Below are 12,974 nucleotides of genomic sequence, written 5' to 3' on the forward strand. Positions count from 1 at the left end.
GCTATCTTCCTAGGACTTTACACGCTCTTACTCGCGTTGTCGGCCAATTAGGCATCTCTTATGACAGGTACAGGGACCAAGACCCAAAGTGTTATTCTCTCATTTTTCAAACTAGAGCAACAGAAAATCGTTCTGAGTAGCGTACTTTTTGAATTAGGAGAAACAGAGCCCAAAACAAGGAAAGTTCAATAATTCTGTCATTTTACACCTTACATCCAAATATTGATTTCAATTTATTGCTTTTCTTTCAGTCTTCGACATCCACTGATGGTACAGGAATAACACCGAATATAGTGACACCAGCTGTTTGTGCATCAGGTTTAGAACGGTGCTGTGTGTGGGGTGAATACCAATGTGGTTTGCGGTTTCAACCGATTACCTCCTCCGACAGACTACCCGGCGCTGGCCAGGCAGCATACGGTGAATTTCCTTGGCAAGCGGTACTTCTTGGACCTGGTGATATTTATGTTGGATCCGGTGTACTCATTGATTCATTAAACGTTTTGACTGTTGCTCACCGTGTCAGTGATTATGTGTATGTATATTAGTACTATTGATTGATTCATTAATCTCATTTGTGAAAGCTTTAGATCTGGTTCTAGAACACTGAAGGTGCGCATGGGAGAGTGGGATGCTTCTTCTGAATCAGAAGTATATCCAGCTCAGCAATATACCGTAACTAGGATTACTATTCATCCCAGTTACAGCTCTTCGAATCTTAAGAATGATATTGCAGTACTTAGACTGTCGTCTGCAGTGAATCTAGGCACAACTCCAACAATAACTACTGCTTGTCTGCCCACAACATCATTTGTTGGCAGGCGGTGTTGGATTTCTGGATGGGGTAAGAACGACTTTGTCAATGGTGACTACCAAACAATTCAGAAAAAGGTTGATGTACCTATTCGATCATCCCAAGATTGCGAGACTGTATTAAGAAATACTAGATTAGGTGCATCTTTCCAACTAGACTCTACTAGCTTTGTCTGTGCAGGAGGTGAATTAGGAAAGGATGCCTGCACAGGTGACGGAGGATCTCCACTTGTTTGTCCTCTTGGTGGCCGTTACTTCGTTGTAGGACTAGTTGCATGGGGCATTGGTTGTGGAACATCAAACGTTCCTGGAGTTTATGTTAACGTGATTTCTTATATACCATGGATCTTGAGTACAGCCAATACAAATTAAATGGAATGTTGTCATTGTTATTTGTTATATTGAAAAAATCTTTAACCTTCAATTATTTTCTATTATTTTCAACAAAACTAAAGCTCTGATGACCCGTCCTGTTCCAACTCAACTGAATATATATTATATTGTTTCTTTAAAATTTGGTGAAATTCTTCTTTGCATGTTATATTGATGCCCTCCGATATGTACTTTAGATATGTACGGACAAAGTTCCGGTTTGTTTCGTGTACCTTTGGATGAGCAAGGTAGTCTTCAACATCCATCCATTCGCACATGGATCACATTCCGCTCGATCACATTTTTTAATTTCACTGCTCACGGATAATAATGCTATCACAATATACAAATCTGAACAACCGAAAGCAGCCTTATGCGCGTGTCGCAATGAAACGATTGACTTGAAGCTTGTTTTGATGTTTCTTCAAAAACTTCGCGGATAGCAGCAGCCACAAAATCTTCACCTGCAAAAGTATTTCGATTTAGAACTGCATCGAGTGTTAAAAATATAGTTTATACTTGGTTCCACATAGCCACCAGGTAGCTTCCAAGAACCCTCGATTAATGCATGTTTTTCGCTGACCACTAAAATTTGATTCTTATCATTAAAGACTAGAGCACCAACTCCTACCATGGTATGTGCAAACGGTGGTAAGTTCAAGGTTTCTTCCGGCAACCATCGATACATCATGACGAAATTTTCTTTAGCGTGATGGAATTTGAATTCGTTCTATGAAGGAAATAATTTATATTGGATATGCAGATCAATGATTAAAACATACATTCGCTAATTTTGGAACCCAGTGCGTAGCATTCAAGTGCACTTTGAACCATATCGCTCGTTTCTTGTTGTCTATCCAGTGTAAAATAGATTCTGAGAAAAGTAAACATAGTCAGACTTATCGTTAGGAAGTTAAGCATGACATGAGACGCAATATTTAAACCGCAATAAAATGTGAGTTACTTTTCAATATAGCCGGAAAATTCTGAGGAAGACACGTTTCCAGGTTTGAATCCACTGTTATTCCGTTGAAACGGTCTGAAAATCCTTTAAAAATTCCATCTGGCGCATCCTCTACTGTCGCATATCTACAATAACAGATTTGATTATTCTCTAAAAGCTGAAATGCACTGCCAGCTATACTTGTGGAACCAACTGTTGGATGTATTGAAAATGATTCAAGGCTGTTGATTCGCAGCAGCAGCACTGTCAAGCAACTTGATGATTTTTCCATACTGCAAGCTCCACCCCACAGCGAAAGAGTTGGACATCCTGAGAAACTTTGTGTCCGCTAGATATATCCGATCTGGTATTTACAATATCATCTCTTTGCCGCTCCTTAAGCCGGGAGATCTTAGCAACCGGCCAAACGGTGGAGAAGAATCTGGCCAAAATGTACATTTTTATGCGGAAGCGTCAGACGAGACCGGCCGTATCTGAGCAGCAGGCAATCACCCAGAAGAAGTAGCTTGAGGTGCTGGTGAAAAACTTCTTTCCGACGTAAGGAGTGAAAAACTTCTTTTCGTATTCATAATGAAAGACGAGACGTACTTGATGCTAGAATTCAACGAATGAAAGGGGACTGGGTACTTTACGTTCCCCAGGTAAGCGATGACGTCGAATATATCATTTACATCAAGTTCTCGAAGAAGGTTCTTCTCTGACAGACGTGAAGGGAATGTCCAAGCCGCTCTTCTTTCGAGTCACATGGTGAACGGGGAGATATATAGTATGAAAAGCTTGCCGGAGTTGGAAAGGTGATGTGTTCTTTATGCCGAACCTGGGATCAGCCCATTATGCCAAAAGATCGCTGGAGGATGGATCGGCTGGAGATAAACATTGTCACGAAGACCACCAACCTTCCCAACATTCTCTAGCTGCGCCCGATAGAAAACTTTTGGGCGAATGGCCAAAATAGAGAGACAGACGACCCCCAAAGCCACGAAAAGGTAAAATAACACGCCGATATACATCTTTTCATCGGCCATGGTTCAGGTTCCGGCCAACTTCCGTAAGACCGCCCAGTGCTTCATTTACAATACTTCATCAAACAACTCTGCCTCTTCCTGTCGAGTATACACTAGTTCTTCCGGCTTATTTAAAACGTTAAGCCCTGACCGAGCTAGGGGACCAAAGATGAGTTTTTCGTCTGACTCACGTTGGTCCCTGCGGATCAATAGGGTACTTTTATAAAAATCATTTTCCAATTTTGTTGCTTTCGCTTCCAGTTGACACTCTCTAAACAAAAATCCCAATGTCGGTGCGATGAAACCAGCTCAACGTATTAATCTTTGGATGCATTAGAAGCGCTCTTGAACAGTCTGCCGAATAAAAGTTTTTTTTGAGGTTCATCTATTTAAGAAAATCAACATCATCGAATTAATATACCTACTTCTGATTGGTCGAAATCTACGACACATGCGGCGAGTCCCTAACAGAGACATCAAAACCAAGCTGCCTGGGGGAAATCGGAATTGCAAACACATGAAAGTAGGGGGAGCTTTTGTTCCCATCGAAATGTGTTCCCTCACAAAGACATCAAAACCAAGCTGCCTGGGAGAAATCGAAATTGCAGATACATGAAAGTAGTGGGAGCTTTTTTTCCCACTGACATGTATTCCCTAACAGAGATTTCAAATCCAAGGTGTCTGAAGGTAATCAGCTTGTAAATACCCTCGTGGCCGATAGTTTAACTAACGACGCGCACAAATGGATAGTGCTCATTGTAACTAGTGTGGGCATTGCTGATTGCATACGTGCTGGCGAATAAGTTGGGAGCGATGAACGAGTGTTTTGACGTAGGACTACGTCTAACCGGAAGATATAGGGGGTGAAATGGAAATCTAGGCACTGCACAAGTAGGAAAAAATGCAAGATTTGGAACGCTTATAACTCGAGCATTTCTTAATAGATCGCAAAGGTTTTTGCATCAATTGATAGGAAATATATCTACGCATCTATCATAACGAATAACATTTCATTTTTCTTGAGATAAATAATTGAATAATTGTGAAATATCAATCATTGTCAAAATGCACTATGTGCTCATTTTTGATTGGTCCATTTTGTGCTCCTCAAATCGTACCGACCAAAACGGGCAACCAGAGCAGCAGCGAAATAGAATGAAGCACGATTGGGAAGGAAAAAGAAAAAAATGAACGAAACATTGGTCGCAGTCTCACACATGCGTAATTTTCGAGCCAGCCAATCAGCTTAAAAATCCCCGCTCCGCTGCCGTAACGATCACATTCTTTGTGTGGACACCGACTGGACAACATCGTTGCTGGACGGGCTGGACGGCGAGGGATCGAGTGCCTTTCTCAAGGCAAGAGGGCGGAGGTGGTAGCGCTGGAGTAGAGTAATAGTGTAGAGTAGAGTTTTCAAAGGGCCTTTCTCAAGGCTAGAGACGAATGAACTGCAAAAGTTTAAAGTCTCTATAATACAATATCTTCCTTCCTTCCGTAACGATCATTCTCAATCAAACCGTACACCACATCAGTTCGCATCACAACACATCAACAAACCAACCCAAGCAGCCATGTCTGGACATGGCAAAGGAGGAAAAGTGAAGGGAAAGGCAAAATCCCGCTCGAACCGTGTTGGTCTGTAGTTTCCCGCAAGGGTAGCTAGGTCGAGCGCGTTAGTACCAGTGCACCAGTCCACCTAGCCGGCGTTATATAGTTTCGGCCGCCGAAGTGATCGAGTTAGCTGGCAAAGCTGCTCGCGACGATAAGAAAACTCGCATTCGGAACAGAACACATTCGGTTCGGTGGACATCAAGACAACAGGCAGTTACAGCGAGGGGCGAGTGGCAAACGCAATCGCAAAACGGCATCAGGTAGCAGAAGAAAAAAGTTTGTTCTTTATACAAACTGCTTTGGTGGCAAATCCAGAACAAGGCGGCATCGAGGGCGTTCGAAATGGTTTTTTTCAAAACCACGAGTACTAAGTTTTCTAAATTGGAACCATTTCATAAAACAAGGCGCTTTTCAGGGCCATTAAACCTTCCAAAAAAGAGTTTAGGAAATACAGTTCAATGCTTTCTAAAACAATATCCAAAATAATAATAAAACACAAATTGATTTTTTCATAATTTGTTTGCCAGGATATGATGAGTATTTGAATTTGGCAGTTGTTCTGAGCTTATTGATTTTCACCAATTCTAGATTGAAAGTACAGTAATTTACACTTATCTCGACATTTAGCTAATTGGACGGACATGTAATGCGACATATTTAGTTGGAAATTTTTGTAAACATAGAGTTCGGGGTCCAAATTATGACCCCACATTGAAAGTCGACACTGTACCACTGTCATCGCAAATGTTCAATTACAGGTTAAAATTACCTCCAATCCGATACTGAGTGGTGGTAATGCGACGTGGTAAACGTGGTGGTAAAAGGACCCTTTTTAGCCTGCATGTGAATCCAACGAGCGAACAAATCGTAATGAATGTTTTTTTTTTTTGCCATCGCTCCCTTTTAACGCTCATTCGTTCTTCTTCTTTTTGGCTTTAAGAGGGTTTAAACTTTTCAGTTCATTCGCCTCTAGATGGCTCATTCGTTCGTCTCGTTGGACTCGCCCCTCTGGCTGAGTCTGTCGTTTTTTCTATATCCTGTGAGTGTGTACCGCTAAAGTATAAAACACGCGGACCCCAAAAAAATATCTTATTTTCTTTCAAACCGTAAACCCGTGTGGTGGTACGGCATCGGTATCGTGGACGTAACAAAGGAGGACAAGTTAAGGGAAAGGCAAAGTCTCACTCGAACCGTGCAGGTCTCCAGTTCCCTGTTGGTCGCATTCACTGATTGCTCCGCAAGGGTAACTAGACCGAACGGATTGGTGTCGGAGCACCAGTATACCTAACAGCGATTATAGAGTTTCGGCCGTCGGAGTGCTTGAGTTGGCTTGCAAAGCTGCTCACGACAATCAGAAAACCCGCATTAAGAACAGAGCAGCTTCGGTTCGGCGCTCATCATGGTAACAATTAGTTTCAGTGAGTGGCAAAGTGTTTCTGCGGCACGTCGCATTAAATGTAATTTACTGAACAACATGTCACAAGCTGGATGGGAAGAAATTTTCCAACTGTGAAAGCTGTGGCGAGTGGCAAACGCAATAGCTAAACAGGAAGGTTTAACCGAACAAGATGGGAATATCGAGTGATAACAAAAACACAACACCAAAGGTTCTTTTCAGAACCATCAACATGTTCATAAAGAGTAAACAGTAAACTAATCCATTTTTCAGGTAGATAGGTAGGTATTCACGTAGGAGAAGAAAATAAAACAATATATTTAAAATATATATTTAACAAAAGCTGTCCCCTTTGTATAGTTCTACGTCACTCCGGTTATGTCCCCGACATTACCCACCCGTCTTTTTGTTTTGTTATTTTCGTTCCAATATGAATCTTTCGATGGGTTGATTGAAGAATTATGTTTCAATGAACTGAATAGAACTTATGCTTGATAGAATTAAATAAAATTTAAATTTGGAATTTTTATGTTGGTTGCTTCGTGAAATTTCATATCAATGACCGAGCATGTATTGTAAAATTTTTAGCACAACTGTAAGAGTAAAATTGAATATGGTAGCTATTGTGTTAAAATGACTTGAAATATGAAACGATTTTTTTTCTCCCAAGGAAAGTTCATGCGACGAGCAAAATTGGAAAAATGAAGGAATATTCGAAAAAGTGATTTCACATATGCTCTACATATCGTATTGGGTGCTGTTAGCCTAATTGAAATTTGCATTGAGGCAAGTAGCATCGTGTTCCGTTGGGTTTAAAGCGAAAAGGAAATGGGTTGTATAAACACTCAGAAAAAAAAAATATAAATGAAATTCCTTTTTCCATTTCAAATATATTTTCTCTATTCTAAAGTAACACTTCAATTCTGGTGAGAAAACTTGTGTTCGATAATGATAATTATCTTATATTACATTGATGAGCTTTTTTTTCTTAATTCCATCTATACATAACATAGGAGCCATCTCGTCCAGGACCACAGAGGGTGTCTTTAGTACGTGATACGCACCATCTAATGACTAATAACCATCTTTCTAGCATTATCACTCGGTTATGGACACTGGTGGAGTGAACAAACAATACCTAACAACCAGATAAAACGGACCCAAATCATTATCGAAGAGTTTAACAATGTAATTCTTCAAACATATCAAAAATCAGCATGTAGCAGATAGCCTAACGGAATCCTACGTCAACTATGCGGTCGTGTCTTGGACACAACCCTCCTGTGACTTTTTTGTAGGCTAAGTACTTATCGGACTGCCCTCGTACATAGTCGCTTTTCGTGATCCCATGGATCTTTGCAAGCAGTGAGGCCATGTTAGGGTTGACACAGGCCTTCATGGAGACCGTGTTCAGAACCGAATCAGCGTGAGTTAGGAATATTACATTTGAACCTTGTACCTAGTGCCTAAGGTTTTACCGAGACGGGACAACCGCATTATTACCCCACACGCCATTCCAGGAAGGTGTCATCTTTACTTACTCAGGAAGCAGGATAGCACGATTGTCAGCCTTTAGCGTCGATACTTATTCGTTTTCTTGTCGTGTCCATTTTCTATGTAATAACCACTCGTAATCAGAACCTCACTGGCATCGATATTGATGTGCTTGGCATTCCGTCTGCTGATGTTCACGGTATTTCCTCTTTGCTATCTTCCTAGGACTTTACCACGCTCTTACTCGCGTTGTCGGCCAATTAGGCATCTCTTATGACAGGTACAGGGACCAAGACCCAAAGTGTTATTCTCTCATTTTTCAAACTAGAGCAACAGAAAATCGTTCTGAGTAGCGTACTTTTTGAATTAGGAGAAACAGAGCCCAAAACAAGGAAAGTTCAATAATTCTGTCATTTTACACCTTACATCCAAATATTGATTTCAATTTATTGCTTTTCTTTCAGTCTTCGACATCCACTGATGGTACAGGAATAACACCGAATATAGTGACACCAGCTGTTTGTGCATCAGGTTTAGAACGGTGCTGTGTGTGGGGTGAATACCAATGTGGTTTGCGGTTTCAACCGATTACCTCCTCCGACAGACTACCCGGCGCTGGCCAGGCAGCATACGGTGAATTTCCTTGGCAAGCGGTACTTCTTGGACCTGGTGATATTTATGTTGGATCCGGTGTACTCATTGATTCATTAAACGTTTTGACTGTTGCTCACCGTGTCAGTGATTATGTGTATGTATATTAGTACTATTGATTGATTCATTAATCTCATTTGTGAAAGCTTTAGATCTGGTTCTAGAACACTGAAGATGCGCATGGGAGAGTGGGATGCTTCTTCTGAATCAGAAGTATATCCAGCTCAGCAATATACCGTAACTAGGATTACTATTCATCCCAGTTACAGCTCTTCGAATCTTAAGAATGATATTGCAGTACTTAGACTGTCGTCTGCAGTGAATCTAGGCACAACTCCAACAATAACTACTGCTTGTCTGCCCACAACATCATTTGTTGGCAGGCGGTGTTGGATTTCTGGATGGGGTAAGAACGACTTTGTCAATGGTGACTACCAAACAATTCAGAAAAAGGTTGATGTACCTATTCGATCATCCCAAGATTGCGAGACTGTATTAAGAAATACTACATTAGGTGCATCTTTCCAACTAGACTCTACTAGCTTTGTCTGTGCAGGAGGTGAATTAGGAAAGGATGCCTGCACAGGTGACGGAGGATCTCCACTTGTTTGTCCTCTTGGTGGCCGTTACTTCGTTGTAGGACTAGTTGCATGGGGCATTGGTTGTGGAACATCAAACGTTCCTGGAGTTTATGTTAACGTGATTTCTTATATACCATGGATCTTGAGTACAGCCAATACAAATTAAATGGAATGTTGTCATTGTTATTTGTTATATTGAAAAAATCTTTAACCTTCAATTATTTTCTATTATTTTCAACAAAACTAAAGCTATGATGACCCGTCCTGTTCCAACTCAACTGAATATATATTATATTGTTTCTTTAAAATTTGGTGAAATTCTTCTTTGCATGTTATATTGATGCCCTCCGATATGTACTTTAGATATGTACGGACAAAGTTCCGGTTTGTTTCGTGTACCTTTGGATGAGCAAGGTAGTCTTCAACATCCATCCATTCGCACATGGATATTTCTCGATCACATTTTTTAATTTCACTGCTCACGGGTAATAATGCTATCACAATATACAAATCTGAACAACCGAAGGCAGCCTTATGCGCGTGTCGCAATGAAACGATTGACTTGAAGCTTGTTTTGATGTTGGTTTCTTCAAAAACTTCGCGGATAGCAGCAGCCACAAAATCTTCACCTGCAAAAGTATTTCGATTTAGAACTGCATCGAGTGTTAAAAATATAGTTTATACTTGGTTCCACATAGCCACCAGGTAGCTTCCAAGAACCCTCGATTAATGCATGTTTTTCGCTGACCACTAAAATTTGATTCTTATCATTAAAGACTAGAGCACCAACTCCTACCATGGTATGTGCAAACGGTGGTAAGTTCAAGGTTTCTTCCGGCAACCATCGATACATCATGACGAAATTTTCTTTAGCGTGATGGAATTTGAATTCGTTCTATGAAGGAAATAATTTATATTGGATATGCAGATCAATGATTAAAACATACATTCGCTAATTCTGGAACCCAGTGCGTAGCATTCAAGTGCACTTTGAACCATATCGCTCGTTTCTTGTTGTCGATCCAGTGTAAAATAGATTCTGAGAAAAGTAAACATAGTCAGACTTATCGTTAGGAAGTTAAGCATGACATGAGACGCAATATTTAAACCGCAATAAAATGTGAGTTACTTTTCAATATAGCCGGAAAATTCTGAGGAAGACACGTTTCCAGGTTTGAATCCACTGTTATTCCGTTGAAACGGTCTGAAAATCCTTTAAAAATTCCATCTGGCGCATCCTCTACTGTCGCATATCTACAATAACAGATTTGATTATTCTCTAAAAGCTGAAATGCACTGCCAGCTATACTTGTGGAACCAACTGTTGGATGTATTGAAAAGAGCTTCAGGTTTATCACTCATTTTTCTGCAAAATAACTGGACTGTTGGTTCTATTTCACATTTGTAGCGTGACAAAAGATATTTTCGCATCAACACACGGATCATTTAATCTTACTGCTACGAAAACAGAACTAAAAATGATAAGAGCTGATTTTTCACGCTACCCATTCAATAGTTTCGTAATGCGAAACACAGACAACTTCAGGAGAATCACAAGCCATCAATGGTCTTTGTGCATTGAAATGCCATTGTCTCGTGTGTTACAATTGATTGGACCGTAATAGTGAGCATAAGCTATTGTGATTGTCGAATGAGAACAATGATTGAAAAACTTACTGGATGGACATTTAGATCAGTAAACAGTGTGCACAGCTGTAAACTAGATAAACAAAAATAAATTCATCTACAAACATCGCCTATGCGTATACCGCGTATACGTATGAGCGTATCACAAGGTGGAACAGCTTTGACATAGATTCAGTGAAATATAAGGTAAATGATATTGGTTTGTACGATTTAGGGTGTTTTCGCGCAACTAGTAAATGCAAATCGATTTTTCTCCATGAAAATCAGATAGAATCGAGATGAGTTCAAAAAATAATCAAGATTCGAGTTGTTGAAAAACCTCAAGTCTTGCTAATAAATCCATAAAGCGTTGAAAATATTCAAATCTCTTATGTTTTTTTAACGATTTTCTTCATAGAGAAATTATGATCATGATTTCTCGCTTAACTTTTGAAAAGGTCCTATGTAACAAAAGTAAACAAATCGAGTTAATGGATGCACGCTCTTAGTTTTCAATCATTGAATGCATTACAAAAACAATCGTTCATGTATCTATCTTCCCCATCTTTTTATCGCCGATACAAAAAATATCCAATGTGCAGATTCGTATTTTAAGCACTCGGCTGTTACTTCGGACGCCACTTTCCTCCGACGCTCGGAACGTCCGAAGTAACAAAGCAGTCAAAACAACACAAAGTCGTACTTCGGTCGTTTTGGGTTTTTGTTTCTTACAGGCGTTATTAGCGATTTCGGTGCAATTCAACGAGTGATAACAACAATAATATGTCTTTAGAACGAAATGCTGATATTTGAATTGCTGTTTAGTAGTTAGTTAGTCCAATGTGCAAACGCGGCGGTCAAAATGTCCAATGTAACATTTTTCGTTCCTAGGCTTCAAATTTAAGCTCAAATCACTGAACAACAGTTACGATTGGTTTTACAGAGTTATTCTTGACTGCTAGTGGTGAAAGTAGCGATAGAGATCGATACCTTTCAATACAATTCGCAGATTAATGTTCGGGTTTTCAACTTCGTTTTTCTCGAGTTGACGAAAATGTTACATTGGATCTTTTCAAAAGTTACGCGAGATTTGTCCAGTTTTAGAAATCACCATTTTTGAATGAAAAAAAAAATGAATTTTCAGGTGGATTTGCATTTCTTATTGTTTGACTTTACTGTTATCATATTGATTCATTCATAATTTAGGCTTTCTTCAAAATATTGGGTTGTCTTGGGCATTTCAAAAGTAAACAGCACTCAACACAGAGAAACTTTATTCCTGCTTCGCGCGAAGGATAACAAAACAAAACAAACAAACTGCAGCGCACCATAGCCAAACTGCCATAGTAATCATGAGCTTGAGCTGGCTTGTTGACATAGATCCTAGACTTGACGTAGCCCCACAGAAAAAAGTCTAACGGCGTCTGGACCATTTCGTGAGATAACACGCTCACCAAACTTGGTTTTCAATAAATCGATTGTTAATTTCGCTGTGTGGCTTGTAGCGCCGTCCTGTTGAAACCACATATTGTACAAGTCCATATCATCCATTTCGGGTCAAAAATATTCGGTTATCATTGAGCGGTATCATTTACAGTAACGTGCCGGTCTTGATCATCATGGAAGAAGTACGGCCCAATGATGTCGCCGGACCATAAACCGCATCAAACCGTATTTTTTCGGTGACTCATGGAGTACGTGTGGATTACTGCCTGACCAATAACGCATATTTTGCTTATTGACGAAGCCATTCAGCCAGAAATGAGCCTCATCACTGAAGATGATTTTTCGATGAAAATCCGGATAATTTTGAAGTTGTTGCTCAGCCCAATTCACGAACATACGACGCTTCTGGTGGTCAAGCGGCTTCAGTTCTTGCGTCAATTTGATCTTGTATGGATGAAGGCACAGAGATGCTCAACGCTTGAGAACGACGTGTGAGAGACTGATTTGGGTCTTCCTCAATTGATGCGCTATCGGCAATATACAATATTCTCGACACTACGGGCACTTATTTGTTTCACTGGCACGGGAACATTTTGTATTGTGCCTGTGGATTAAATTTTTTTCACTAGATGCTCAATTGTTGATGTTGCGACAGCTATGAAAGGCAACGCACTGATTTTTGTAACGAGTTTTTTTTTTACAGTTTCAAACTGCAAGTTAGTTAAGCATTAGTTTTAGTTTAGCTTTATAATTTCATTTGCTTACATTTTCAGTGGCCCCTTCAATAGGTTTACCGTCGAACTTCAAGTTAGATTTAGATCCTAAGTAGTGTGTAGGTTCAATAGTACAATTAGGCTCTGCTTCAAGCTATTGATTTAAGTAATTTTTCATTTTTTAGTTCGTGAGTAGGTTTCGAACTAGATAATAAGCTTTAGATTCAATTTCACGCAAATTTTATTCGAATTTAAATAAACTTTTGAAATTATTTCACCGCACATGAGATATGTTCTTTTATT

General features: G+C 39.8%; 3 protein-coding genes and 1 long non-coding RNA gene across 17 annotated transcripts in view; 2 read left to right on the forward strand and 2 right to left on the reverse strand.

The window, feature by feature from the left end:
* Positions 1-8,212, forward strand: part of LOC129778891 (phenoloxidase-activating factor 2-like) — an 81,133-nt gene extending 72,921 nt beyond the window's left edge. For 3 of the 6 annotated variants that reach the window (XM_055786064.1, XM_055786062.1, XM_055786065.1), the window contains 2 exons: positions 252-535; positions 591-1,216. In XM_055786064.1, the coding sequence (XP_055642039.1) occupies positions 252-535; positions 591-1,185 (879 nt within the window). In that variant the 3' untranslated portion in view covers positions 1,186-1,216. Of the gene's footprint in view, positions 1-251; positions 536-590; positions 1,218-8,118 lie in introns of those variants that run through there. The other 3 variants (XM_055786067.1, XM_055786066.1, XM_055786068.1) reach the window with 3 other exon arrangements.
* Positions 1-12,974, reverse strand: part of LOC129778896 (uncharacterized) — a 28,827-nt gene that overhangs the window by 7,085 nt on the left and 8,768 nt on the right. The window lies entirely within an intron of this gene.
* Positions 8,060-10,709, reverse strand: LOC129778892 (uncharacterized). 3 transcript variants are annotated; one of them, XR_008743521.1, is made up of 7 exons: positions 10,564-10,709; positions 10,196-10,358; positions 10,016-10,140; positions 9,834-9,925; positions 9,571-9,781; positions 8,769-9,515; positions 8,060-8,702 (listed from the first exon to the last, which is right to left on the reverse strand). XR_008743521.1 is itself a non-coding variant. In XM_055786069.1 (6 exons), the coding sequence occupies exons 2-6, from the start codon at positions 10,330-10,332 to the stop codon at positions 9,136-9,138; spliced, it is 945 nt and encodes a 314-aa protein (XP_055642044.1). In that variant the 5' UTR covers positions 10,333-10,358; positions 10,564-10,709; the 3' UTR covers positions 8,060-9,135. The 3 variants fall into 3 exon arrangements, 2 of the variants coding, with proteins under 2 accessions (XP_055642044.1, XP_055642045.1); XM_055786069.1 differs by having other exon boundaries at positions 8,060-9,515; XM_055786070.1 differs by having other exon boundaries at positions 8,060-9,515; positions 10,196-10,252; positions 10,564-10,653.
* Positions 10,436-12,974, forward strand: part of LOC129778889 (allatostatin-A receptor) — an 81,284-nt gene continuing 78,745 nt past the window's right edge. For 6 of the 7 annotated variants that reach the window (XM_055786043.1, XM_055786044.1, XM_055786046.1 and 3 more), the window contains exon 1: positions 10,436-10,719. The gene's annotated coding sequence lies outside the window, so the exon portion shown is untranslated. The remainder of the gene's footprint in view (positions 10,720-12,974) is intronic. The other variant, XM_055786056.1, reaches the window with a different exon arrangement.

This window comes from Toxorhynchites rutilus, chromosome 3 (genome assembly GCF_029784135.1).
Source record: "Toxorhynchites rutilus septentrionalis strain SRP chromosome 3, ASM2978413v1, whole genome shotgun sequence".
Classification (NCBI taxonomy): domain Eukaryota; kingdom Metazoa; phylum Arthropoda; class Insecta; order Diptera; family Culicidae; genus Toxorhynchites; species Toxorhynchites rutilus.